The sequence below is a fragment of the Rhinolophus sinicus genome, chromosome 16 (assembly GCF_057876585.1).
Source record: "Rhinolophus sinicus isolate RSI-liver-muscle chromosome 16, RSI-T2T, whole genome shotgun sequence".
In the NCBI taxonomy this organism is placed as follows: Eukaryota; Metazoa; Chordata; class Mammalia; order Chiroptera; family Rhinolophidae; genus Rhinolophus; species Rhinolophus sinicus.
Window position 1 is genome coordinate 95,834,545 of NC_142516.1, and position 26,959 is coordinate 95,861,503.

The window sequence follows — 26,959 nt, forward strand, 5'->3', positions numbered from 1 at the left end:
TGTAGTCTATTCATGGAGGAACAAGAAAAAGGAAACAATGGCTACTGTGTAAAGGCCACCTTGTCTAGACTTATTCGTGTACAAGTCAGGGATGGAGTGTGTGGTGTGAGTCCTCATTTGCAAGTTGCATGTCATATGGTTAAAATGAACCTCCGACTTTTCAGTGATTACAGCAACATAAAGGCAGCATACGAGGCCATGAAGAACGTAGCCTGTCTGATCAATGAGCGCAAACGCAAGCTGGAAAGCATAGACAAGATAGCACGGTGGCAAGTGTCCATCGTCGGCTGGGAGGTAAGTGGGTACCACCCCCACCACCACATCGCCCATCACCAATCACACCCTCCCCCACCTTTGATCTAGTTACTGACGTACTTTAATGTCCTGTGATTGATGCTTTATACTCGTGGTTTCAGTGGTACACAGATTTCCCCCATATACGAAAGTAGAGCATTGCTATGAAACCTTTTGTAAACAGAAATGGTGCAAAGCAAAGAATCACCTTAGGGCATATCTTGCTAACAGATGCACAGAACAAATCGAGGTAAAGCACAGGTGCTCACGCAGCTCAAAGCTCTGGCAGCCTGATACTGAGGTTCCCAGGGAGGAGTCCGGTGGGGTCACTCTCAATGCTTGGGGTGCATGCTACCTCTGTAACGGCTCACTTCCAAAAAACACTGACTGCTAATTTCGCTTCTCGCCTTTTTTGGTAAAAATGATGTTCTCTTTGGATTTCTTTCAGTTAGCAAAACCACGTACCTAAGGTAGGTCTTCTGTAAAAGTGAAGTAGTATAAAGCGAACTTTCGAAAAGCAGGGAATACCTATATATATTTTGAGGCCAATCCTTGAATTTAACAGTCAACTACTTTACCCCACACTTCTACTAAGAATTACCCTAAAGAGTGTCTGTAATTAATTAATTGTTTATGCCTTCTCCCCTGCGAGAGAGTAAAGCTTCATCGTAGCAGCCGGAGCACATAAAATACAAATTGCAGTGTGGTGAGAGTGTGGACTGCAGTCACACTGCCTGTGTGTAAATCCTGTGTGACCTGGGAAAGATCAGTATGTTCATCTATAAGATGGAGAGGAACACATTGCCTACCTCGTAGGGCTATTGTGAGGATTATATAAGACGGCACAAATGCAGTGCTTAATGCAGTCTATAATGGCACAGCGTGCGCACACGTTTACACACATTTATTTATAAAAACAAGAACAGTGATCATAGCTAGTGCCTGTGTTGTGTTTCCCACATGCCTGGCACTGGTCTAAGCCATTTATGTGTATGAACTCATTTAATCCTCTCAACAGGCTTATGAAGTAGGAGCTATTACCCCCATTTAACAGATGGGGCAACTGAAGCAACAAATGGTTAAGTAGCTTGCCCAAGGCCACAGAGCTGGGAGGCAGCCGGGCTGGATTCCCACCCCGGGGCAGGGGAGGGGACAGTGTGCCCCCCTACCCCTATCCCACCCCAGTCCATGCTGGTAACTACTGCTCTGTGGTCGTTATTAAGAACAACAGCTGATGCTGTTCCGGTTGTTTAGACCAAGCGAGACTCATGCTACATCCGAGTCATTGGTCAGAACTCGCTCTCCCAAAGGGTTGTGCAAGTTGGGGTTGAGAAGTTAGGCTTTTAACTAAAGTAGGTCCTAGCGGTGAAAGTTAGAAAGACTTACCTTTCAAGGTGCCTTACAGCCTTTGGGAGCTTGGATGGCACCTCAGAGATCACTGAGTCTAACTCTCTTGTTTCATAAGTAAAGAATCTAGGGCACACAATTGCTCTAGGCAGGTAAATAGAAGAACTATTTCAGAGTCAAATCCTTTGCTTACAGAAAGAATTGTGTATGAGCGGCATTAAAGGAGAATAAAATCTTACAAATCAAAGGCCAGTGTCAGACCAAATACCATCAAGTTGCATTGGATTAGACCCAAACCAAATAAGATAAAAGTGTGTTTTTCCTTCAGTTCTTGGACTCTGACACTTAGAGGATAATTTATTGTCAGAAGTTGACCAGTTTCTTACTGGTAATTTGCCATCCAGCCGTTTGCTTCCAAAGACCCTAAGCTAGCTGTCCCAGGGCGCTGCTGTATGCCTGACTCAGCCAGAGCGTCTGTCGCGCTGCGTCCCAGCCGAGGTTTAGCCTGGTCAGCGGCCATTTCAGATCTTGACTGGATTCCATGAATCCAACAGGCTTCTCACCAGATCTCTCTGATAAGGAAGACATCTCAGAACACAGAGAGGCATGGTAACATTTTCCCATGGAGTAGGGAAAAAAGAAAAGAAACTTCACACGCAAGGAGACGAATACACCGGGGTTTTACGTGGCCCCTCAGGCCCTGCCCACCTGGGAATGGGCCTGGTGCACCTGGGGAACCGAGGAAGATTCTGGGTCAGGGCCTCATCCTATATCCCCGACACCTGAAGGAATAAGAATTGGAAGGTCTTACAGTGTGTTTCCATCCTCCCAGGGACTGGACATTTTGGACCGAAGTTCAGAGTTGATCCATTCTGGGGAACTGACCAAACTCACGAAGCAAGGCAGGAGCCAGCAGCGGACGTTCTTCCTGTTTGACCACCAGCTGGTGTCCTGCAAGAAGGACCTGCTGCGCAGAGACATGCTCTACTACCGGGGCCGCGTGGACATGGATGACATGGAGCTCGTGGACCTGGAGGACGGTCGGGACAAAGACTGGAACCTCAGCCTGAAAAACGCCTTCAAGCTCGTCAGCAGAACCACCGACGAGGCTCATCTGCTTTGTGCCAAAAAACAAGAAGACAAGGCGAGGTGGCTGCAGGCCTGTGGGGACGAAAGGAGAAGGGTGCAGGAGGACCGGGAGATGGGTAAGCAGCCCCGAAAGCCAGCTCTTCCCCCAGCCCTCTCCCGCAGGCTTAAGTCCCACCCTTGGGAAAACGAAAGGATTTGCAAGTTCTCGATATTTCTAAACTTGCTTACCGGACAATCTGACAGATGGAGTTACTACAGGCCACATTTAGTCAGTGTTTCCTTCGTGCCAGGTCCTATGCTGCACATTGATAGAGATTGTCTCATTTCATTCCCAAATGTGGATACTATTGCTATGCCCATTTTACAGACGAGGAAATCGAGGCTTAACGTCCTTGCTCACTCTTACCGCATGGCCAAGTAACCTTTAAAACAAGCTCCGTGTGCCCCCGAGTCGTAACTCTGGTGACTCACCTAGGCCATGAGAAATATCAGACGACCCTTCAGGCTTCCCCATCATCTGTGCCTTTAAAGTGCGTCCGGTTTACCTCGCTGTCACTGAGTTCTGGCCCCACACCTCTGCCTGAATATCCCCGTCTCTCTTGGCCCTGGAGCCTCCTGTACTGCAGTGAAGGCCCTGCCTCTTCCTACTTAGGGTTGCGCTTGTCTTCTAGCTTCTGCTCCCCTTCAGATATTGACTGGCCTGTGCGACAAAGCGCCAGGCCTGGTGGTTACACTGGGGGCACCCAGGGTCTCTGAGCCGGGCTCCAGTGCTTCCCCAGCACATTCAGGGTTTCACCACAAACTGTTGAGTGGAAGTCAGGGTGACAGGGCTCCTGAGGCCTTAAAGATGAAGTGGAATGAAGGATATTCCACTTCGTGAGCCCGGACCTCAAGGTTACGTGGTGCGGGATGGAGGAGAAGGCCTCCCCTCCCTGTTCCCCGCCCACTGCCGTGAGGAAGCCTGGGATGAAACCAGGAGGTGCTTGTCGGACCTCCCATGGTCTGTGTAACCAGCACTGGCCCAGGCTTGGCTGCGGGGGCTGCTCTCACTCACAGGAGGTTCCCTGGGGTCATGCTTTAGAGCAGAAAGGGCTTTACAAATCAGTCAGGCTAGCGCTTCATCAGCAGCAGGGCTCTCCTGACACACTCTTAACAGGTGGTCACTGGCCCGTACCTCGGCCTCAAATGACACGGAGCCCCCTGCTCATAGGCGGCCCCTCCCTCCAAGTGGAAATGTCCTTTACAGCGAGAGGAAAGCTGATTCCCATCAACTTCCATAGATTGGTTCAGCTTTCGACTCTCAGGCCTCATTGGAATAAAGCTCATCACTCCATCATACCTAGACTTTCTCACATAGTTGCAGGTGACTGGTATTCAAATGCAAAATGACAGATCCGCAAAATCCTGATTTTACCTGCCATCTAACATTGTCTGGTGTAGCCCCGAAATCAGTTGTAAGTTGGAGTGTTTCAGTTTCCCTCAGATAGAAGCAAGTATTACAAAGGGTGTTCTAAACTCTGCCCCTTGACAGAGAAAGAAAGGAGGGACCTGATGTCATAGCTCTTTGTGGTACAGTGCTTCCCTACAGCTGGTCCTCAGAAGGCATGGAATGGATGAATGGATGGATGCATGAATGAATCCATGTGGCACTCCTGGAGCCATTAAGTGTGATCTGGGTGTGGGAATAAAATAGGACTACTGAGGCCCTTGCCCGGCATGTTGTATCAATCTAGGTCCCAATACATGACCTGGGGGTCGATCCTGGACATTGTGTCACACGCCAGGCAGGGCATGGAGGGCAGGAGAAAGGCAGAAGGCAGGTGTGGGCTTCGGAGCCGGAGCTGCCAGCGGCCAGTGTACAGGTCGTGAAGGAGACGTCAGGGCCCATCGGGACCGGATGTAGGGCATACGGAGGAGCCAGGGCCCAGGGCGCACACTGTGTGAAGGTGGAGGGCGAGCCCTGGCGCGTGAGCCCTCGACGACGCGGAGCGGCAGAGGCGGAGCCCGGGTCCCCTCCCCCAGGGAGGACCTCCCCCCGGGCAGCACCCCGCACGGCAGCCGTGGCCTCCTCTGCCTGTGGCTCTCTCCTCACGCTCTCTACAGTTGGGGTACAAAACCAGTTCCCGTTACTCGGGTATTACCTGTGTTCAGATCAAAACTCACTCAGCAGGTGGGTGAGCTGACCCTGGGGCCCCTTTGAGTTCGCTCCTCCTAGGGCCTCGTCCTTTAGGGTGATAATTAGGGTGACTAGATGAATATTTGTCCGGGTTTTCATGAGCAGTCTGTGCATCCTTCCTGACAGCACCCCATGTCACTCTTTCAAATGTCCTGGTTTGGAGGCTGATTCTGGCCATCCCAGCGATAATCCCTGCTCCTTCTCCTTTCCAGTCTTTTCAACCTCTCATTCCTCAAGGATTTGAGGTATTTTGCTTGAGGTTTTGGTGAACACATCAGAGGCGACATGGGTCAGGGTGCAAGTTTTGTTCTAAAATGTTTTCACTTGTTTTGAATACTCATCACCTTTGTTTCTAAATCCAGGAATGGAAATTCCAGAAAATCAAAAGAAACTTGCCATGTTAAATGCTCAAAAGGCAGGACATGGAAAGTCAAAAGGTAAGTTCTAGAGAAGCCTTCATTTCTGTAATGTGGATGAGTATTGGAATAAAAATCGGGCGGGAGGCCCAAAGGTGTTAGCATATGACCAACTCTAAATGGAGGAGAGAAGCGTGGGTGAAACTCAAAACAATAGAACCAAAATAATGGACCGTTTACAACAGTCTGCATTTGGTTTTGAACGTGCTTCAGTTTTGCTTACAGTTGCCTATGAGTGTATAAAAGGTGTTTTGAGTTGTAACGTAAGCCCTTCCAGACCCTTCCAGACCTCCATGTCCTGCCCGCAACCCCTCTGGGCCTCCCGCTTCTGAGGGACGATGGTATCGTCAGGTCAACCAGTTCACCAGTCTGAGGCGGCTCACCCGCTCTGGCGTCTTTTGGACACCTGAGGAGGAGCTCTCCAACCCAAACTGCTGTCAGCTGTAGGCCACATTCTCGTTTAAGTAAGAAGAGAGATGGAAAGTTCAGGACCTCAAGCAATGAGTTAAGGAAAAAGAAGACACACTCCTTGTTTAGAGCAGGGGTTCTCTACCCTCCATGCGCATTAAAATGACCTGGGCAGCTGTTAAAAACACCGATGCCCAGGTCTTATACCCCGGGGTCCTGATATGCAAGTAAAGATTTTCTACATATAGATAATACAAATATTCTAGCCCAACAAATAGTCAAGATTTTTAGTCCAGAAATATCGCCATGTTTTGGACTGTTTTTTTGGTTCCGTCATTTTGAGCTTTCATCCACACTTCTCTCCTTCATTTCTCTCCTTCATTTAGAGTTGGCCGTATGCTGACTCTAGAGTTAGTCATATTTTTATAAACTTGATTCAGATGGACTCCAATAGGGATTTACCCTACGGAATTTATCCTATTCAGTATTTTCCGAATTGAAAACGCAAAGGACCAGTTAAGCCCAGGACTATGATAAGCCATCAACTTCTAGGCCAAGAAGAATTCATTACCAAAGCAACGCAGCCTTTTCCTGCTCCCTCTACTCAAATACAGAGACTCCCCACCCCCAAGTTATAAATATCTTCAAGGCAGAAAACCCCACTTTCTTCTTTTTAGCATCTTCACTTTTAATGGCTGGTGACCAGTACATACCAGTTTGTTAGAATGTATTCATTTCTGTCCACATCTTCCAAGAGTTGCTGGCGTAGCTACTAGGCACCTAAGGGAAGGAGTGACCGCTAAGGTCATGGGTGGTCACCTGTCGGGCACTTCCCATGGTTGACTTATTCCATCCTCCCTATGGTCCTGGGAGACAAGGAAAGCCTTATGGCAAGTCAAAGGCAGGGATGGATTCTGAACTGCGTCCTGGCTCCTTGCTCTTACCGTGCTGGCTTTCACAGTCACTGTGTGATCTTACGGCTAAGTCCATGTTTCCCCAAAAATAAGACCTAGCCAGACAATCAGCTCTAATATGTCTTTTGGAGCAAGAATTAATATAAGACCCGGCCTTATTTTACTATAATGTAAGACCCAGTCTTAAAAACAAGTACCTAAATATAGACAAATATAAACTTGAGTTAAAAATTAAAACAAAATATTTTTTCCCCTGGAAGTTTGGGCCAAAAACGTGGGTGCATATACACGGGAGCACATTATACACAGCAGAATACAATAATTTCCCAGCTAGTCACGGCTAATAATCGGCAGAGTAGGATCTGGGCTGAGGCCCTATGAGCTCCAGGCTTTCACTGGAAGCAAGTTATTGCTTGTCATCCCAAATAGCAGCCCAGTTCTAATTCTGCCACTTACTGCTCTGTGGCCATAGGTGGTTTACATAACCTCTCTGGGTTTCAGTGCCCTTCCGGTCACATTGCTGTCATGGTACCTTTGCTAGAAGGTGTTTGTGAGGGTTCCATGAGATAATCTCTCACGTCTCCACACGCAGTGTGGACTGAATGTCGGTGTTAATGAGAGCTGTAGGATGTGCTTTGGGTCAATGTGAATTGAGAGTCAGCTAAGGGAGGGTTGGCACTATTTCTTTCCTTTTTGGTTAATGGGCGGCCCATAGTCCATGTGCCATCTTTCTCTTCTCTCGGGTTAGGCTACAGCGGGTGCCCCGTGGCCCCACCGCACCAGAACTTACATCCCCTTCACCAGCGCCATGTCACCGTGCCCACCAGCGTCCCTCAGCAGCAGGTCTTTGCCCTGGCAGAACCCAAGAGGAAGCCGTCTCTGTTCTGGCACACCTTCAATAAACTCACCCCTTTCAAGAAATGAAAACGGGTGCCGCGCTTCTACCGATGTGGCTGTGAAGAGGACCTTCTGTTTCTTCTGTGCTCACTCCAAGGAGAGTGTTGGACCCAGTGCTGAAAACTTCTTTGCGGGATGAATAAAGAAGAGGCATTGGACTCACCACGCAGCTGCTGCCTTGGAAGGGGCAAGATGGCAGTGACACACAGCTTTCATGGACACAAGAACCCTCTGTGACCTGTGCCGAGGTGGCCACGGCCTGGGACCAGTGACATGGTCTACAGTGAATGCTGAGCAGACCTGACAAGCATCGCTGATGACGAGCACACTGGCTGCTGCAGCCCAGGCCAGGGGACTGAGAGGAAGGGCAAGATATGGCAGTTTTGCACTTGATTTGAAGGGATTGGTCGTGATGGAGTTGGGAGGATCCTGCCTCTCGCTGGCACAGGTGAGCCGTTCCTGTGTCCTATGTACACAAGCAGTGTTCCCTGGTCACCTAAACCCACACAGTCACCAAATGGTCGCACAGGCTTCCTCCTGCCAGGTTCCTCCCCCTACAGGCAGGAAGGAAAAGCAGGATGAGCTTGTCAGGTGGCAGCGAGGTCTGCAGTGCAGTGACTCCAGCTTTCCCAAGGGACCGCTGCTTTCCGGGGAGGGAGAGGAAGAGCCTACTGTGGGCTGACTTGACGTCTCACATACTCTCCTGCCCGCCTGTGTGCAGCCTGTACCTGCCCATGTGCAGCAGAAACCATGGCTACTCGCACGTCATAACCTGAAAAACTATTCGAACATACGCGTTTGCAATATAAAAACCCGTTTCCTTTGATTTTATGATAAAGAAAAAATGCGAACGTGCGTCTGTCCATGTGCTCACTCCGTCGGTGGTTTCTGCCGCCCTCACCAATCAGATCATGACGACATGTGCATTCCATTGAGAAGGCATGAGGTCCAGCTGCCGGAGGGTTCAAAGCTGACCTGGTGGCGTAAACTCAAGCAGTAGCGCTAACCGTGATTATTAGCATGTTGACAGGTTTCTGAAGATCCCTTCTTTATAACAGAGACCTTAACAAAATCTGTCTCAGCTCAGACAGCAGTCTTTTTTACCGAAGGCCACGTGGGCTGATACCTGTCAATAGTCATCTCCTACTCTCTATGTATTGTACATTTTGATGGAAATACCTTTTAAATGTGTCCAGAGAAGACAGGCTCTGCAGAGAGAGATGCCATTTTAATTTACTTAGTGCACTGGATGGAGGGTATTGTGTTACACCATTTGTGGTTTTCCCTTTGAGAAGCTCTTTGTATGCTACTCTCGGAGAGTTCTTGTTTCTACTAGACCCATGCTTGAGAAGAAACAAACCTATCCTGTCAAACACAGGGGTAGTCTGAGTCTCCAAGTGTGTGGTTCCTCCACTCCCCGACCTTCACCCATACCCACAGGAGGTGACATCATGCAGCAAGAAGGCATAGAACTGGACCTCTCGTCCGGGGCTCGGACCGTCATGTAAAAGTGTGTCAGGAAATCGTACCTGTCTTGAGCCCGCTCTGCGCGTCAGTATGCTCACTTCTAGGTAGTTTCCGGAAGGTCATGCTGCCTTGTGGCCAACAACCACAGGCCACTTCTGGGGACCTTGACCCCAAGTGTCCCAGGATAGAGGCTGCTTCTGTGAGGACACGTCTCAGGAGGTGCTGTGACTCCACGTGCACAAGCGCGTGTGTTGCACTTTTGAATATAGACATCTCAAGTGTAGTTGCATTTAGATAACTGACCTTTTTACTAACCAAAAATAATGACATGTTTTGTAAACTATACATAATATACTTTTTGTGGACCCCTCAGCAGTAACCGTAGGGGGTCTCTGTGCTAAATAGAGTTGTTTGTATATACAGCAATTTTGAACAGTTGGTAGGTTTTTTTGTTTGTTTTTTAATATAAGAGGAAGCAAAGAGAATTACTTGCAAATGTTACATTTTCAGTGAGGATTCGATTCATGTAAAGAATCACTCAGAGGGCTTCCGTTTACTAATATTTGTTAATGGGCAATGAAGAAACGCTGTAAGCTCTGTGACCAGTCCTGAGTCACTTCCCAGCTGAGCCCTCCCTTTACGTCCCACCTCTCACTCAGCTGGGGTCCTAAGAGGCAGGAACCTCAGCCAGCAGGGCCTGTGGCGCCTGGGGGCTGCTCTGTCACCTCTGTGCAGCGTGAGAGTCATCTGGTGGAGCCTGCTTGGATTTTCTAGTGATTTTGAAAACTGCTTAAGTAAATTTAAAAGGCTAGAACGTCCTTTGACTTCTTGAAGTTTGTATGTCTACCTTGGGTTGTATTACCAAATGCCTGAGTTCTATCAAGGACAGATGGCTCAAGTATTCTAATTCTGGTTTGCCAAACTCCCTTCTTGATTTAAGTCACATGTTCTACTTGGAAAGAAAGAAAACCAAGAGCCTTCTATACAGGTTATGTATGAATTTCATTGGGAATCTTGCTTACTCTTTCTTTCTCTCTTTTTTAACCCTACATTGCATAATATGGTGGACCAAAAAAAGGGGGGGATGATATAGTATTTTGATGAATTTCACTTATTCTATCTTTCACGTTTCAGAATTTGCCAACTCTGTCGAATGACAGTTGTAGTGGCCTTGGGTCAAAAGCAGCCTTCTCAGTGTCCATCCTACCTAACATGGAGGACGACCTTGGTGGTAGATGGAAGCAACCATAAAATAGAATATGTGTAAAACTCTGGAAAAACAACATTCTTTGTCTTTGGCCTGCATACTAGACAAAGAGGGGCAGCAACTTGCCTGAGCTTGGATAGGTTACCACCTGCATAGTTTGATTTTAGTAGATATGACCTCTTTCACCTGGTAGATCTGATTTTGATTTTGTAGTTGAAAACATTTCCCTTTCATCTCAACGCTGTTTCTGAACACTGTTGTGTCTTTTTTATGTCTAATCCAGATGAAGACTAAGTCCGTGCCTATTCAGGAAGGACCCCTAGATCCTGCATTGCTCTGGCCTAGGCACAGCAAAAGTGCGTTTAATTGAAAATTTGGTTCATAATAGAAATCTGTAAAAACCATGTGATGCGGTTTTTTATCAGTTGGAAATCTTTACCTGTCCAAATTGCTGATATTCCTCCATGCAAATCAACTGAGTTAGAGTAGGGCACCCTGATTACCTGGCGTGAGGGTGGAAATTGCTGTATTATTGTTTGGTGACAGGAGAAATGGATGTGTCCCTCATAGGACAATACCAATAAGTGTGAATAAATGTTCTTTCAATGGCTCCAGGGCACAAGTCAAGACTAGATCAAACTAATCTTCCCCCAAACAAACAAACAAACGAACAAAACAGTTTTCCCTATAAATTGTTCTCCCTGTTAAAATTTCACTTTGCTGAAATTGTTGTTCCCGGGATGGATGTGCTGAATGTGGAGTTCAAAAGATTTTGAAAAAAATAAGTAAAACTTATCTGATCTTGCTTGGGGGTGGGGGGGGAAAGCTTAAATATCTGATGCAAATATATTTAGCTACAACACACATAACATTATTGCCTTACGTTATTTCATAGGCATAAACATTTGCATTGAGAAAATACTTTAACTGATTCTATGATTTAATAATTGGTCTTTTTTGTAAGTGTTAGTATCTGTTGTGTTTGACTTACCTACTTTGCCAGGCTTTTGGTAACCTTTTCCTTTCATGTTAACTCATCACCATCAAGGTGAGGTTATCTGTGTAAGTCAAGTGACAGCTTCCAAACTGATGAATTGGCTGTTGACAGCTGAAGTATGTTGTACAAGATTGCTATAACTTGATATGTATTTTTGTTGAATGAAGTTTTTGTAAAAAAAAAAAAAAAAATTACAATGTTATGGGAATGATTTCTTGTAAATGCTGTGAATCTATATTTGTTGTTTTGTATCTGTATATTAAAATTAATTTGCCAAACTGGTTCAAGTAATTCATTTGAGTATTAGAATAAGATTTTTTTTTTCTTTTAAATGGAGAGAGTGTCGGGAGGGTTTCTGGATTTCACAGCTCATTTCCTGCCTAGACATGGATAGACTTCAGTAACAATTCGTCCATTAATGAGCTGGATCAAACCGCAGGATCAGTATGGGAGAAAGAAGGCTCTGGGGCGAACAGAGAGGGGCCACTTACCTTGAAAACAGTCACTAAATGTTGGGATAAGACTGGTAAAGCCAAAACCCGAAACAGGAAGTCCTATCGTGTAGCAGCAGCTTTTGCTGCTGATAGTGGAAGATCCATGGAGAGGACGTGCCTTCGTGCCTTTCATTTCCCAGCTGCTGGTCCGGGAAGGATCAGGCCCCCTTCACCAGGAGATCTGCTAGTGACCCTAGGCTTACTGACCCTTTGGGGTGGGGTAGATAACAATTTCCTCCTTTAATTAACAGCTCAGGAGAAGCTAAGTAAATAGCCCATTGTTTGCTGTGACTGGAATCAGAAAAAGATTCCTATAAAGTTGCCAGGCAGCGAGTCTCCACTTTTTTTTTTGTCTACACTTAACATCCACCTACTTCCCAAACTGGTTACCCTTCCTTGGACTGAAAGAGGGGGTTAGCTTAGAGGTGGAGGGGTGAAAGCAGTAGGAGCCAACGTCTGCCTCTCAAAGAGTGGCTCTCCGAGGGACTCAAGCTGGTACCGTATATAAGAAGGAGTGAAAAATGGAGGGCGGTGGCCATTTCTTCTAGAAGAGCTGTGGGGGAGATGACCGAACTCTATGAGCCACCCACCATAAGCACTGGAGAGACAGCCGAAATGTGTGGATCCGCCCAAGGAGCTTCTTATTGGAAGAGGGGAGACTCACGAACAAGTAAAATTCAGCGTGAACTGTGCAACAGTGCGAGTGTGTACAAGTTTTGAAAGGACTTCAGGGGATGGCATCCCTTCCTTGGTGAGTATCAGAGCAGGAAGGCAGCCCACAGGAGGCCAGGCCCAAGCGGGATCCTGGAGGTGATGGAGGAATATTTTTCCCATGAGTCCCCAAATGTAGATGATGTTGGATCTGCCTGCAGTTTCTGTCTGTAGGCCGGGATCGTGTCCCGTGAGACTGAGGAATGGAAACACAGACCCAGGAGAAGCAAAGAGTATTAAAAAGAGACTAGTTTGAAAGCAAAGAGTCAGAGCTCCCAGCGGGAGGGGGCCCTGAATGGCGGTGCCCCCTGACTGAGGCAAAAGCTCTTTTATACCTTCCCTTGCCTGTTTGGGGAAGGGGAGCTGTTTGAACAAGGGAACTGGCGCCTTCTAATGAAATTCGTCTACCAGGTTTATTCTGCTTGCCCATCCTAAAGGAATTAGCAAAGTAAGCCACTCTGATCTATATCTGTTCCGTTTGTCAGGCCAGAAGGAATTTTATGATTAACCTCAAGGCCTTGTTACATTATGTCCTGGAGCGAAAGAGTGATTTCAAACCCTGGAGTTTTAGGATATGACTATATTCCACCAGGGACCTCCCTGTCTACCTAGGGACATGCTAGCTCTCCTGTCTCAGAGGGGTGACCCTGTGTAGCAGGGCCTGTCTGGGCACTGGAGTGTGATGTAGGTTGTGAGGCCATGGTGACATGCTGGGTTCCATTTTGTAGGTAAAGGCAGGCAGGCCTGCTGTGGCCACACTTGCTTAGGCGCCCGCTCCCACGGCAGAGGGACGGGTGGATTTGAAACCCGAGGCGGGGAGGTGATTTAGGAGACAGGATCCAGCTAAGAGATGGTGGGAAAGGAGAGGGGGCTGGGGGTGAAATTCTTCCTCAGGGTCACCGGTGGGTGCTAATGCCACAAACAGCCCCAGAAAATACAGCGGCAAGGGGTGGGGGCAGGCGTTCCGTGTTTGGGTTCATGATGGTCGGTCTGTCCGGTGGGTAGTGGAGTGAGCAACCTGAAGCCCAGGAGGTCAGTGCTGGCAGTAGAGATTGGACAAGGCACCACCAATGGTGGAGTTAAACCACGGAAGCGGAGCGGAGCCGGGCAGCGGGAGGAGAACCCTGAAAAACGCACAGGCAGAGAAAGATGGAGGAAGCCTGGGATGGAGAAGTGGGGTCGGGGGGAGACGGCGGAGGCAGCAGAGCAGGGAGGAATTGTCAGCAGGGCAAAGCCTGCAGATGTCCCCACTGAGAAAGGAATAAAGGTATCTCAGTGGATTTAGGGATCAAGAGGGCAGGCTTTGGCGTGGTGGAGGACAAACCGCTTAATTCAGTGACCTAATTTCCTGTTTGTTCTGCGTGCTGTGAGGAAACTGAGGCATGGTGAGAGTAGGAGTAGCGTTACCTCCGTTTAAGTGGGGCCCCCTGACACACACACAATCTATCTGCTCTCATCAGCTCTGAGAAACTGCTGGGTGCATTTGTCCTCTTGATGACATTTTTAAGTTAGAGGTCAATGTTAGTGGACACTGACCTGGAAACGTGAAGAATCAAATTACATGGCATTGAAAAACATCTTGCACCATATTTTTCTCAGTGGCAGGTAGGCAGGCATGTGCGTGAGAGAGAGTAGAGGAGGGGGTGGGTGGGCAATGGGCATTAAATCCTTACGCACACAAATGCCTAAAATTAAAGGAATTACACAGAACTTGGAAAGATCTAGTTAAATGATATCAGTTCTAATGGTGTGGAATCTGAAGGAGACCTGGACGGTTGTCTTCAGTTTTGTCGTCCTGCCCCCAATTGACCCCAGGTCAGCAGAGAGGCTACTCAAGCCAAGGCACAAACATCGCTTTAAAGAAAGAAATCTGCCAGCTGCTGTGGGGATTCCTTCCTGGAGACTCCACTTGAAAATGTGCCTGGCTTTGTCTCACTTGATTAAAAAGTATGGGGTAGGGTGAGGGGAAAGGAGCTAAGGTTTCTAAAGTAAGTGGTGCTGGTGGGAGATGCTACCTGACTTAGTGTTGCTGCAGTTTTTGAAGTTCTTCCAAGACATCTTGTGCCTCGCTCTGTTCCGCCCCTTCCTGCTGTTTTGCAGATATATCCACCAGGCATTGTATGTCAGGAAGGCTGATTTTATCTAGTTTGCCCTGGAGTCCTGGTTTCAGCCTGCAGCCCTGGGGGTCAGTCAGGTAAGTGCATGAGGAAACAATTTCTTTAAATTTAAGGCATCCCAGTCCTAAAACAGTTTTTTTCTATTGTCAGTATGTGACAATCCTGCACAGTTATTTGCAAAGTGGGCAGATGTCTGCAGTTTTTGGTAGGAAAGGAGTAACCAGGTTTCCAAAATTCATTCTTGAGGAAGAGACTAAACAGAAGGTAAAAGCAGATTTTGAAATTCTTCTGCCAGAACTCAGCAAACTGGCTGGGAAGAGGGATGGCACCATAGAACAACCGTAAGAATAAGACCTTTCTAGAGAAGCTCCTAGATTATTTTACACAAATTTTGATGTGTATATTTTTACATTTATGGCTATACTAATTTACACAGTAGTTTTTTTAAAAAAGCCCTTCAGCATATGTTGAAGAAGAAATATCAAAAGTGTATAATGTATAGAGCACATGGCAAAAATGTATTTAATGAAGGCAGTTTAGAGTTTTAGATTCTTAGACTGTCAAATCCGGAAAGGATGTCTGGGGGTTTATTAATACTTCATCCCTTGCACAAGAAAACAGAGGCTCAAAGGTTTGGAGACCCAGTAAAGATTGCTCAGCGGGGTTCTGACAGGTCTTTATTAAATCTTACATATTTGGGGGAGTAAGAATCTCGAAGAGCAGAAATCCTTAACCTTGGCCGTGAATTAGGGACAGCATGTCCTTGGGGAAAATTAATCAGGAGAGGCGTGGAATTCCTTTTATCAAGAAATTCAGTAGTGGAGAAATATAGGTCAAGCAAAGGAGAAACAACCCAGAAAAAGACATTAACTAACTAAAAATGTATTTTACTTGGGACTAACAAACAGTAACTCCAAGGTCTTTTGTGGTCTGTGTTCCTTTGTCCCTAACCACGTCTGTATGTCAGGTGTAAGAAATCACAGCAGCTTCCCAGGGTCTCTAACCCCATGAACTCAGCGTTCAGCAGAAGGATTGCATCTCTCCTCTATGCATTCACGTTGATTGTATCTGTGTGTCCCAGGCAGGGGTGATAGTTGGTTTTTAATATGTCACCTGAAGGGTTGCGTGCGCAATGAGTCCTCTTGCTATTGGGCTTATGGCAGACGTCCCACAAACCTTCCTCATTTTGGATGAGTGCCCACACTTTCCATAGCGGAAACCTTGCATGAGTCAAGATGTAGGGTTAACTGGGCTTAAAAGAGACCCAAATAGTGGTTGCTTAGGCAAGTTAATAATCGATTTCTCTCTCATGTCAAAGATGGGCTGGTAGGTCAAGTCTGGTCTGTGGAGTCATCAGAGACCAGGATTTTTCTATCTTCAAAACGTTGCCCTCCATCAAGGAGTCCAAGATGGCTCAACCTACCCATGCACCCTCCAGCCACAGGAAGGAAGACGGGGCAAGGGAGGTTACACCCCTCCCCTATAAGGCCCACAAGTTGCAATGTCCCTTTTGCTCACTTCCCACTGGCCAAAATCTAGTTTCATGAAATATCTGGGCTGCAGCGGAGGCTGGGAAATATAGTCTATTGTGGGCAGCCATATGCCAGCTAAAATTTCTATTACCATGGAAAGTGAGAAGGGGTGTTGGAGAAACTAGCAATCCTCACCGAAAGCACTGACAAAGATTAGATTTAATACCGAGTCACCTCCCCAAGTCATGCTCTGCACACAGCCGGAACCAGGATAACCAACCTTTCCTCTCTCTCTCTCTCTCTCTCTGTCTCTCTCTCCCTCCTCCTCCCTTTCTCCTTTCTCGTCCTCTCTCCTTCCCTCCCGCCCTCTCTTCCTCCTTCTTTCCCTCCCCCCCTTTGTCATTCATTTATACATTCAATCATTCAACGTATGACTGTAATGTACTGAAAATAAAAGAGTGGGAAGATGCAGTCACTGTCTCCAAAAAGCTATAAACTTGTTTGGCGCCTGATAAGTGACCGTTAATCTATGTGCAGTTTAAAGAACAGACGGGTAAGAGTCGCAGTGATTCAGATGAGAAGGGGAGGGAGGATGGGGAAGATGGGAGATAGATGGGGGTCCTAGCTCTAATGCATTTTAGGGAGACACCAGACATAGGAGTTAAAAGTCCAGTGTGTGAATTTGTTGAACTCATGAACCTGAATCCAACCCACGGTTTTGTGAGAAGCACAAATATAATATTTTTTTAAGTATATTTTTTATTTTTTAAAGTAACACAGTAATACAAATTCTGTATTCCTTGTGCAAGCCCTCATGTCCCTGTTCCAAATTTTCTTATTAGAGGAAGTGCTACAACTTATTTCACCGCTTATTTGGGTGCCAAGTATATTCAATTATTCAAAATCAATTGTTAAAGGTTGTCTACACGCTAGGCATGACAAATAAGAAAGCTATCTACAATCTCTGCCTATACCAAGTATGAAAAACTGGTGAAAGAGTTAGAGAAGAATAAATGTTTGCTTTTATCTTAACTCTTCTATAGCTGGAGAATAAAATGGAGTTTATCATAGTGTGACACCTTTATGATTTTGTAACCATTTTATTATTGGAATACCTGTAACATTTTGAAAAAATTAAAAAGGAAAAAATATAGACCTTTTAACAGAGGTTGGTTTGTGTAATTTAGATATGACTGCTACCAGTCACTTTTGAGTTAAAACAAAAGAGGCTGGTGTAGGTTATTTATGGAACTTGGCTCTAAGAAAACTCAGCTCAGTTTCCTGAAATGGCGTAAGTTTGTGCCTTCAAAGGGAAACGTCTGTATTTCCTTTTCCAAAAATACTCTATTTGCCTCAAGCCCTGTGACATTTAGAGGCTTCCATAAGATGGCGATATAATCCTTTAGATGAGAGTCTGGTTTTAAAATATACAGAGAGTACCCAAAAAATGTATACACATTTTAAGAAAGGAAAAAACTATGTGAAAATTGTAATACTCTATAGGTACCAGTGACAAAAGATGAATACACGTCATGTGTACACATTTTTTTGACACCCCTGGGATATACATATCTAGAAATATTTTTATAGACACTGTAAAAAAGCATTTTTTTAAAAAGGAAGACCTCCCATAATCCCACCATTCCAAAGCAACTGTGTTCAGTTGGATCCATTTGCTTCCAATTTTTGCCAATATGCATATATAATTACATAGGTCCATTCACAATGTGCCTGGTATTTTAGTCTATTTTTAAAAAATTCAACACAACATGCGTCTTTTCCATACTTCCACTTTCCATATGACCTTCCTTTTTAATGATTTTGGTGGTTACATAATATTCTACTTACTAAACCACTATTGTTACACGTGACATAGTACGCACTTTTTCACTACTCTGGGTAATGCCGAGGTTAATGCTGTTGGCACACAAACTTTGGGTTACCGAGATGAACTTCAGGGATGAGGTTACTGGGTATTAGATACAAACGTCTTTTCTCTTGAACCTTCTTAATGGCTGTGCAGACTTCCACTGCCTTCAGCAGAGGCTCTGGCCTCTGACCAGTTGCACTAGCCTTATGTCATTATGTTTTTAAATCCTAAGCTATCTACCACGATGTATTCATTCCACTGAAGGCATATTTATTCATCCTGCTGTTCCAGGCTTCATATTGTGTACTGGGAATCTAATAACGAAGAAAGTGCAGTCAGAAGGGAAGCCAGATTTTCAGTTGTACACTCACACAAACAAGTGTAAACCACTCCCCACACCACACTGCTGTGAAGGAGCGGGACGGGGTGCTGTGTCATCATGGGGAGATTTGACCTGGTCAGGGGAGCCCTATACACGCTGGGTGTTCACACCACGCCGGGGTCTTGCCTAGAACACTTCACCTGATCAACTCCTCTCCTTCAGGTCTCAGCCCCCACCTCACCCACCAGCGTTGTCTTGGCTCCTGACGAGGTTGGAAAGCAAATCACTAATTTGAAGGGGGGACTTGAAAGGGAACTTCGCAGATGTGTGCCCTTTGAGGTGTATGCACGGGGGCCTGTTCACAGCAGCCCCCCATGAGAACAAAGCCTTAACTCAAAAAATACATCTAATCATAGTAGGACTGCTTGGAATGCTTTAAATTTAATATTTTATTGTGGTAAGGTACACACAACAAAATTGACCATTTTAATCACCTTTAAGTGTACAGGGCAGTGGCATTAAGTACATCCGCACAGTTGTACAGCCATCTCTAGAACTTTTTCATTTTTCCAAAGTGAGACCCGGTCCCCGTTAAACACAAACTCCATAGACCCTCTCCCCAGGCCCTGGCACCCACCAGTCTACTCTCTGTCTCTATGAATTTGATTCCTCTAGGTACCTCGTATTAGTGGAATCGTACACTATTTGCCCTTTTGTGCCTGGCTAACTTCGTGGAGCACAATGTCTTCAAGGTTTATCTGTGTTGTAGCATGTGTGGGAATTTCCTTCCTTTTTAGGGCTGAATAATATTTCATAGTATGGAAATACCACATTTTGTTTATCCACTCATGTGTCGATAGGCATGTGGGTTGCTTCCACCTTTTGGCTACTGGGAATAATGCTGCTACGAACATGGGTGCACAAGTATCTCTTTGAGGCCTTGTCTTCAGTTCTTCAGCGTGTGTACCCAGAAGAGGGATTGCTGGATCAAATGCTAATTCTATGTTTGCTTTACAATTTATAATGTGCGTTTGTGCACATGGTGATCAAATCTGGTTTATACAGCAGCCCTGGGAAAAAAGTGGTTTGCTCGAAGTGAAATGGTTGATGGAAGTATCCTGACTTGGAACTAGGCTTTCTCCTTCATTGCTTGTCATTAAAAGTGGTCCCAATCCCATGTCCTTTCCAAGGACAATGTCCTTCTGATGGTTAGCAACCTGGTCTGCCACCAGCTTCTACTGTGACCCACCCTGACCATTCTGTCCAGATCTACCCGGGATGGGTCCATTTCCCTCTGTAAGGAACAGAGGCCGTGTCCGAGGCCTCAGAGACAAAGGTTTCCCCTTTTGGTCTGTGTTTTTCTCTTTCAGTTCAGCTCTTGTCATCTGAACCATGAGGATCTGGTGGCTCCTGATTGTCACTGGAGTCTGCATAGGGAGCGTGAACTCACAGGACACGTGCAGACAAGGGCACCCTGGTGTCCCTGGGAATCCCGGTCACAATGGTTTGCCTGGAAGAGATGGACGAGATGGAGCAAAGGGTGACAAAGGGGAAGCAGGTACTCACTACCTGGTGACATTCAGCTGCCCTTCCATGTATTTCTCCATCCTTTTACTTCATTCCTTCATTCATTCATTCATTCATCCATTCATCACCTGTGTGGTTATCACCTACCCACTCATCCCTCCTTCATCCATCCACCCATCACTCAGCAAACACTTATGCCACGTTCTGGGCCAGGGCCAGCGTACAGCACAGGACAAGACCGACAGGACCTCCATCCTCAGATTTTTTCATCTACTGTTGTTAGCCATCATTTCTGCTACTACAGGGCCACCTTCAGGTGTATGTCATGTCCTAGATCTTCCTGCCTCAGGTGGCAGCTTTGATGGATCTTTGGTACATGTGGCCTGTGGAGAGATCTGATGGCTAAGTGTTTGGCACAGAGCACCCAGCTTCATGCAGGTGAGCATTAACGTGTTGCCATGCTGTTAAGGCAGGTGACCCGGAGTGACAGAATATGAAAATGGACGATAACCTGCAGCCATACAATTGCTCCTCGGGGATCTATGCTATATGTTGGGACCTGCCCCCAGGGTTCGAGGATTTGAGGACAGAATCCAGCCCAAGGAAAGGAGGCTTCAAAAGACCGGCTATGGGAGTAATTTTCAAACACCAGCTGATAGGCTCGATTTTTTAATGGGGTTCTTGAGCCCTGGTCTGACTGTAAGCAGAACGATGTATCTGAGTGCAGGAAGAAAACATCAAGACTTCTACTGATATTTTTATTATTATTAGGGAATATTGGGGAGCAGTGTGTTTTTCCAGAGCTCATCAGCTCCAAGTCATTGTCCTTCAATCTAGTCGTGGAGGGCACAGCTCAGCTCCAAGTCCAGTCGCCGTTTTCAATCTTAGTTGCAGGGGCGCAGCCCACCATCCCATGCAGGAATTTAACCGGCAACCTTGTTTTTAAGAGCTCACGCTCTAACCAACAGAACCATCAGGCCACCCCTCTACTGATATTTTAAAAGATAAATTTAGGTGAAGAAAATAACGGAGTTTAAAAATATTTAATACAGACATATAACTCACTTTATTGCGCTCACAGATGTTGCGTGTTTTACAAATTGAATGCAAGATCCTCCACCAGAAAAAAGATGACAACTTGCTTTTTTTGGTGATACTCGCTTTCTTGCGTTGGTCTGGAAGCGAATCCAGCGATATCTCTGAGGGATGCCTGTAGGTGCATTGGTATGGGTGACTTCACTTTGTCCCTTTGCAGATGGACATGTGTCATGGGAGGCCTGACATGTGTCCTGTGGGAAGAGCGGGAGTCCCCTGTGTGAACAGGTTGGTTCAAGCTCTCACACGGTCATTGATTGCACACTCACACTTTCAGTGTACTGTCGTGTATTGCAAAGATGTATGCCCAGGCCAAGGGATTTTCAAATTATGCTATTGAACTATCACAAACAGATGTGTGCCTAAAATAGTCCTGCAAAGAGACTAAGATTGGAGGTGAACTTGATAATACAAGCATTGAAGACTCTTGTGAAAATAGCAGGGCTGACATTTCTAGTCTCAGTGTAAACTCTTCAACAGCACTTTATTAGGAAAAAATACAACGATGAAGTCAGATCTGACAAGAAGTCTGTCAAAAACCCAGAAGTTATTAAGACTTTGGGCGTATGAATTTACATTCATTAAAGTGAAACTCTTCCTAACTCTAAATTGTGCCATGAGATAGCAGTTATTAATAGAAAGCAGCACCCCAATTAATAAGATATTTCAGAACTCTGTGAAATGTGAACACAGACCACTGTCATTTTTTTCCTCAGCAATACATTATTAAGTAGTAGAAAAAAACTTCATCAAGCTTAATGATAAGCGTTTAGAAGCCTCTTTTGATATTTATTAATCGTATCAGAAGATTAGATATCCCTCTGGCTCTATAAAAAAATAATTGAAAAATAATACTCAGAAGGCAATTCCAGGATGGACTACCATTAATGGTTTGCCAGCAAATGCTGTTGGAATACGGATTTTTAAGAAGCCTTGTTAAGATTTGGAAAAGCAAGTATTAGGACAAATTGCTTCCTACAGGAAGTCTGCTGTAGAGATGAATGGAAGTTTAGGTTTGCTGTTTCCATGCTCATGGCATTGGGTTGTCTAGCATGTTTATGGGGTGGGCTGAAGGAGGGGAGTTTCACCCGGAAGGAAGGTCATTTCTCTTCGACTGTCACCCTGCAAATTTGCTCTGTGGGCTCTCCTACTGGATTACATCTCCAGTAAGTCTACACCACTTTTAGGCAGTAGACCTATCTCATATCTGAGTTGTAAAAAGCCCAGTCTAAGTTCTTGGCAAAACCGCAGTCTTTTTTTTTTTTTAAAGTGTGTTTTTTTAGGACCCATCAGCTCCAAGTCAAGTAGTTGTTTCAATCTAGTTGTGGAGGGTGCAGCACACAGTGGCCCATGTGGGAATTGAACCAGCAACCTTATTGTTAAAAGCTCGCGCTCTAACCAACTGAGCTAACCAGCCACCCCGTAAAACCTCACTCTTAATGAAATTCTTTCTTCTACTCTCCTATTGGGACCATTGTGTGTGTGTGTGTGTGTGTGTGTGTGTGTGTGTGTACTTGCAAGTACACACACATACATGCTCAGGCTACACCTGTGTCTTCATGATTACTCCACCTTTCACTTCCAGTGCAAGGACCACTTTCAATTTCAGAGATGGGACTGGGCAGGGAGAAGAGATGCAAAAAGGTATTACTTAGTTGGGGCTATTAAAATCTGGCATTGGTGTCCTCTGAAGAAGATAACCCAATGCTGGCTTTTCTCTTGAGAGATTATTTTGGGGACTCCCTATGCCCCATTTCTTGAAGTGGGCAGTATACTCATTGCCTCACTGCATCTGAATGCCCCCATTTTTTTCTCGCACCTTCTTGCTGCCCTTGTCTCAGCAGCAGTTTTCTTGGGCAGGCCCTTCTAAAACATCTCAAACCTGGCTCCTCTGGAGGCACCCCCTGGCCTGCACAGAGCTCAGCACCTGTGCCCTGTGGGGTCCGGAAGCAGTGCTCCATGCCACTGTGCTCTTTGCTCTGCCATTTAGGCAGCTTCAGTTGGCTTCTCATTTAGACTCTTGTAGCGGAAAGTCGGGCATGCGTCATGACCTCCAACTCCCAGGGTCACAGTCTATCTTTCTTTAAAAGTTTCTGAGCAGCCTGTGCTCCAGTCCCAAGGCGCCAGTTCTGCAGCTCAGCACTTCCGGCCAACGGAGCCTGGTGGGGCGAGGGCACAGTCTCGACTCGGGTGCTCGTCCACTCTCTGACTCAGGAGTGGGTGTGCGTGTTTTATTTCCAAATATGGGGTTCACTTTAAATTTTTTTTATTTTAAAATATTATATATACACAAACGGTGATGATACATACATAGACCTATAAAAAATAAAGACAAATGCTCAAACGCATATATCCAACAACAAATTTCTCTACTTCTATTGAATCTCTCTCCTTCTTCCTCAACGGTATCCATTCTTTTGAGTTTTCCATACTTCTTCAAAATATGTAATATATGTATATGTTTTGTACATTGTTTATATATATTATATGCACATGTTTCCTAGAGGTGTAGTCAGTCATACTTCTCACACTAAAAATTAACTTCATCTTTATCTTACCCTCTTCAAATGTATTTGTGTGTACGTTTTATCTGGAACACATTTTTAGAACACCATCTGTACGTACTTTATATATACATAAATGTACACTGATTAGAGTACATATTCATTCTTTGTTACTTGAAGGTGCATGACCATGAAAGCTAGGAGGCCAGTGTTCTAGAGAATGGGAGAATTGATAATTAAGCAGGGAAACCAAAAAGAAAGAAGGGGAAGAAGACATATACGCCTGAAGGGGCCAATGAGGGCACTAGGGAAAAGGGAAGGAAAAGGAGGGGGCACCTATAGGGACGACTGCTGCTCAGAGACTCCCCAGAGCCCAGGGCCTGCCTGGAGTCCAGGAGACCAGACATCACCGATATAAATCTTCCCGTGTAAGTCCTTTGTTAGGACCTGGAAATTGGCCCAGCTTGCCCCGTCACCCCACAGCTGGGTCTGTGGGGCCGAAGTATGGGGTGTCTGCTGCTATGGGGGAAGCCAGAGTCTGGAGCCATCCATGTCGTAGCGAGCTCTTCTACTGCCATGGCTGGAGCCACTTCCGTCCTGCTGACTTTCAACATGAAGTTGGCGCTCAGGGCAGCCCGTTCTGAGCGTCAGGACTCATTTGTGGTCAGCAAAACCCTACTCACCGCACATTCCCAGTGGGGTCTGCCATGCCAACTTGATCGGTGACATTTACCACCACCCTAAGGCTATAGGGAGATGCTTCCAGAACGCTCCTTTCCGTCCCAAATCATGTCCTGTAACCACAGTCATCTGTGTTTTCATAGTAAGCTAGCAAAACTTCCACACCGCTGCCTGCAAGAGTGGTAGAAAGGAGCAGAAGTGAGAAAACCACGCAGCGCCTCCAACGTCCAGTCACGTCCTGAGCTCTCCGCACATGAGAAAACGCGATGGTGATCATCTATGCCCTTCTTGTCCTGCGTTCTAGGAGCTGGGTGCTTGGGAAGCCTGCCCCACTCACTGCATAATTCACTTCTTTTACAGAGCTCGGCACCCTTGCTGCTCGCTCACATCTGCCGCTCTCCACCTGCCCTTCTGCGGGGAGAGTGTGTGTGTCAGGCCTGGGGCCACTCCCAGGACTCTCCGGCCCACATCACTGATTGAGACCCATGTCTAGGGAAATCGGGATTTCAACTCTTGTCTGTTTTCTTCTTTCCCACGTAGGAGAACCAGGACACCCTGGTGGCCCAGGGAAGGACGGCATGAATGGAGAGAAAGGAGAACAAGGTCAGAAACTGTGTTGCGTTTTCCGTACTCTAACACTGAAACTTTCAGTGTCTTAGCAATTATTATGAATCGCTTACCAAGTACAAGTCCTGCACTTGGAGCAGGCCAGTGATGATAAAGGGAACACAGTTCTTGATCTCCAGAAGCTCATGATTCAGTGCAGAGGTCAGCAATTTTTTTCTGTAAAGGGCCAGAGAGAAAATATTTTCAGCTTTGCAGGCCACACAGTTACTCAACTCTGCCATTGTAACAAAAAGCAGCCATAGACGCACAGAAATAAGTGGGGCTGTGTTCCAGGGAATCTCTTGGTAAAAACACAAATCTGAATTTTATATAATTGTCACGTATTGAGGAATATTATGTGTGACCTCTTAAAAATGTAAACCATTCTTAGCTTGTGGGCCAGACAGAAACAGACAGGAGGCTGGATTTGGCCCGTGGGCCATCGTTTCCTGAAGTCTGAGCTAGTGTATGAGTTTTGAGGAACGACACTGAATTTTGACTCCGTGCATCTGGCAGCACTCCATGGAGAACGCAACCCTTGAATTTCAAGGGTCCTGAAGCGTAGGGAGGACTCTTGGCAGTTGTGACCGGTGAGGAGGGACAATGGCTATAACGGCAAACTCATATAATGTTCACTTCATGCTTGGTTGTTCTAAGTGCCTTTCATGTATTGACTCACTTAATACAACAGCCTATAAGTGAAGTAATATTATTATCCCAATATTGTGGAGGAGGAAACAGAGGTGTTGGTATCTAGTCAGCTTGCCTCACATCCCACTGTGCGTAAGTGGTGGAAAGGGGATTGAATCTTGCTGTTTACGTGCGGAGTCTGTGCTCATAACCACTGCCATCCAGTCCATGCGGGGGAAATGGGGAAGCACTGAGCAGATATGCAGGATGATGAACAGTGGCATAGAGTTGGCACGATGGACGGACTGGGCCGGACAGTAGGGAGCAATGAATGCCGCCCTGAAGACTGTATTTTGTGTTCGCTCCTGTGAGGTGCTTTTTGGGAGGTGTCACATAATTGAGTGTCAGTCTACTGAAAGTAGCCTGAGTTAATCTGCCCTTTGCCATTGTCCCCTATTCCAAAGATGTGTTCCCTCAAGGATCCGCATTGTTTAGTCGTCAAATAGTAGTAGACTTAGATGGTAAAGAGTTATCATTTCTAATGTGAGCCCCAACACTAGTAAACAGAAGTCAAAGGTGTTTGGCATGTGTGCACACACACAATTTAGGAGTGAATTTTCAACCCCTGAGCACATCCTGAATCTGGGCACTGCTTCTTGCATTTGTATGTTTGATAGTAGAAAACCAAAGTTGTTTTTCGCAAGGTAATGGTTCTCACATCATCTCTCCTTTGTTCTCTTTCTCCACTTAGGCGCTGATGGAAAAGTTGAAGCAAAAGGCATCAAAGGCAATCAAGGCTCAAGAGGGCCACCGGGAAAACATGGCCCAAAGGGATTTGTTGGCCCCATGGGGGAGAAAGGGCTCCAGGGAGAGACTGGCCCTCAGGGACCAAAGGGAGATAAAGGTGATGTGGGTCCCAGTGGTCCACAAGGGCTGAAGGGCAGCACAGGATCTTTGGGCCCAACTGGTTTAACTGGCCCCATGGGCCCCATTGGAAAGCCTGGTCCCAAGGGAGATGCTGGGCCCTTGGGGCCCCAGGGTGAGCCAGGAGTCCGGGGAATGAGAGGCTGGAAAGGAGAGCGGGGAGAAAAAGGGAAAATTGGTGAGACTCCAGTCTTGCCTAAAAGTGCCTTCACTGTGGGTCTCACTGTGCTGAGCAAGTTTCCTTCCTCAGATGTGCCCATTAGATTTGACAGGATCTTGTATAACGAATTCAACCATTACGATGTGGCCACGGGGAAATTCACCTGCCACATTGCCGGGGTCTATTACTTCACCTACCATATCACTGTGTTCTCCAGGAATGTGCAGGTATCTTTGGTTAAAAATGGGGTAAAAATACTGCACACCAAGGATGGTTACATGAGCTCTGAGGACCAGGCCTCTGGGGGCATCGTATTGCCCCTGAAGCTTGGAGACGAGGTGTGGATGCAGGTGATGGGAGGGGAGAGGTTTAATGGCTTGTTTGCAGATGAGGATGATGACACGACTTTCACAGGCTTCCTTCTGTTCAGCAGCCAATGATGGAGAAGCGTTAATGAGTCTGCCTCACCATCCAGCTAATTAGCTTGGTAAAGACATGATTAGATGATTTTGTTCTGTATTAATTACTCTCATTATTGTAATAATCGTAAAAAAGGTGAAAATAAGGAAGTTATTCCTAAAACCGATTCTATGTAACTTATTGTCTAAGAGTAAACTTTTAAATACTTGCATTA

General features: G+C 46.1%; 2 protein-coding genes across 8 annotated transcripts in view; both read left to right on the forward strand.

Annotated features, from left to right (window-relative positions):
* Positions 1-11,493, forward strand: part of SPATA13 (spermatogenesis associated 13) — a 321,686-nt gene extending 310,193 nt beyond the window's left edge. For all 6 annotated transcript variants that reach the window (XM_088793451.1, XM_088793454.1, XM_088793452.1 and 3 more), the window contains 4 exons: positions 165-294; positions 2,474-2,846; positions 5,269-5,343; positions 7,393-11,493. In XM_088793451.1, the coding sequence (XP_088649577.1) occupies positions 165-294; positions 2,474-2,846; positions 5,269-5,343; positions 7,393-7,568 (754 nt within the window). In that variant the 3' untranslated portion in view covers positions 7,569-11,493. The remainder of the gene's footprint in view (positions 1-164; positions 295-2,473; positions 2,847-5,268; positions 5,344-7,392) is intronic.
* Positions 11,494-12,316: 823 nt separating this feature from the next.
* C1QTNF9 (C1q and TNF related 9) lies at positions 12,317-26,959 on the forward strand. Of its 2 annotated transcripts, XM_019736555.3 has the most exons (5): positions 12,317-12,457; positions 14,518-14,611; positions 19,569-19,756; positions 24,546-24,608; positions 25,993-26,959. In XM_019736555.3, exons 3-5 carry the CDS (start codon positions 19,591-19,593, stop codon positions 26,763-26,765), a joined length of 1,002 nt encoding a protein of 333 aa, XP_019592114.3. In that variant the 5' UTR covers positions 12,317-12,457; positions 14,518-14,611; positions 19,569-19,590; the 3' UTR covers positions 26,766-26,959. The 2 variants fall into 2 exon arrangements, with proteins under 2 accessions (XP_019592114.3, XP_088649635.1); XM_088793509.1 differs by lacking the exon at positions 14,518-14,611 and having other exon boundaries at positions 12,332-12,457.

Coding starts and splice junctions, on each gene's coding strand:
- C1QTNF9 (XM_019736555.3), top strand. CDS start 19,591: ATGAGGATCTGGTGGCTCCTGATTGTCACTGGAGTCTGCATAGGGAGC. Junction 19,757..24,545: donor GGGTGACAAAGGGGAAGCAG/GTACTCACTACC, acceptor TTTCCCACGTAG/GAGAACCAGGACACCCTGGT. Junction 24,609..25,992: donor TGGAGAGAAAGGAGAACAAG/GTCAGAAACTGT, acceptor TTCTCCACTTAG/GCGCTGATGGAAAAGTTGAA.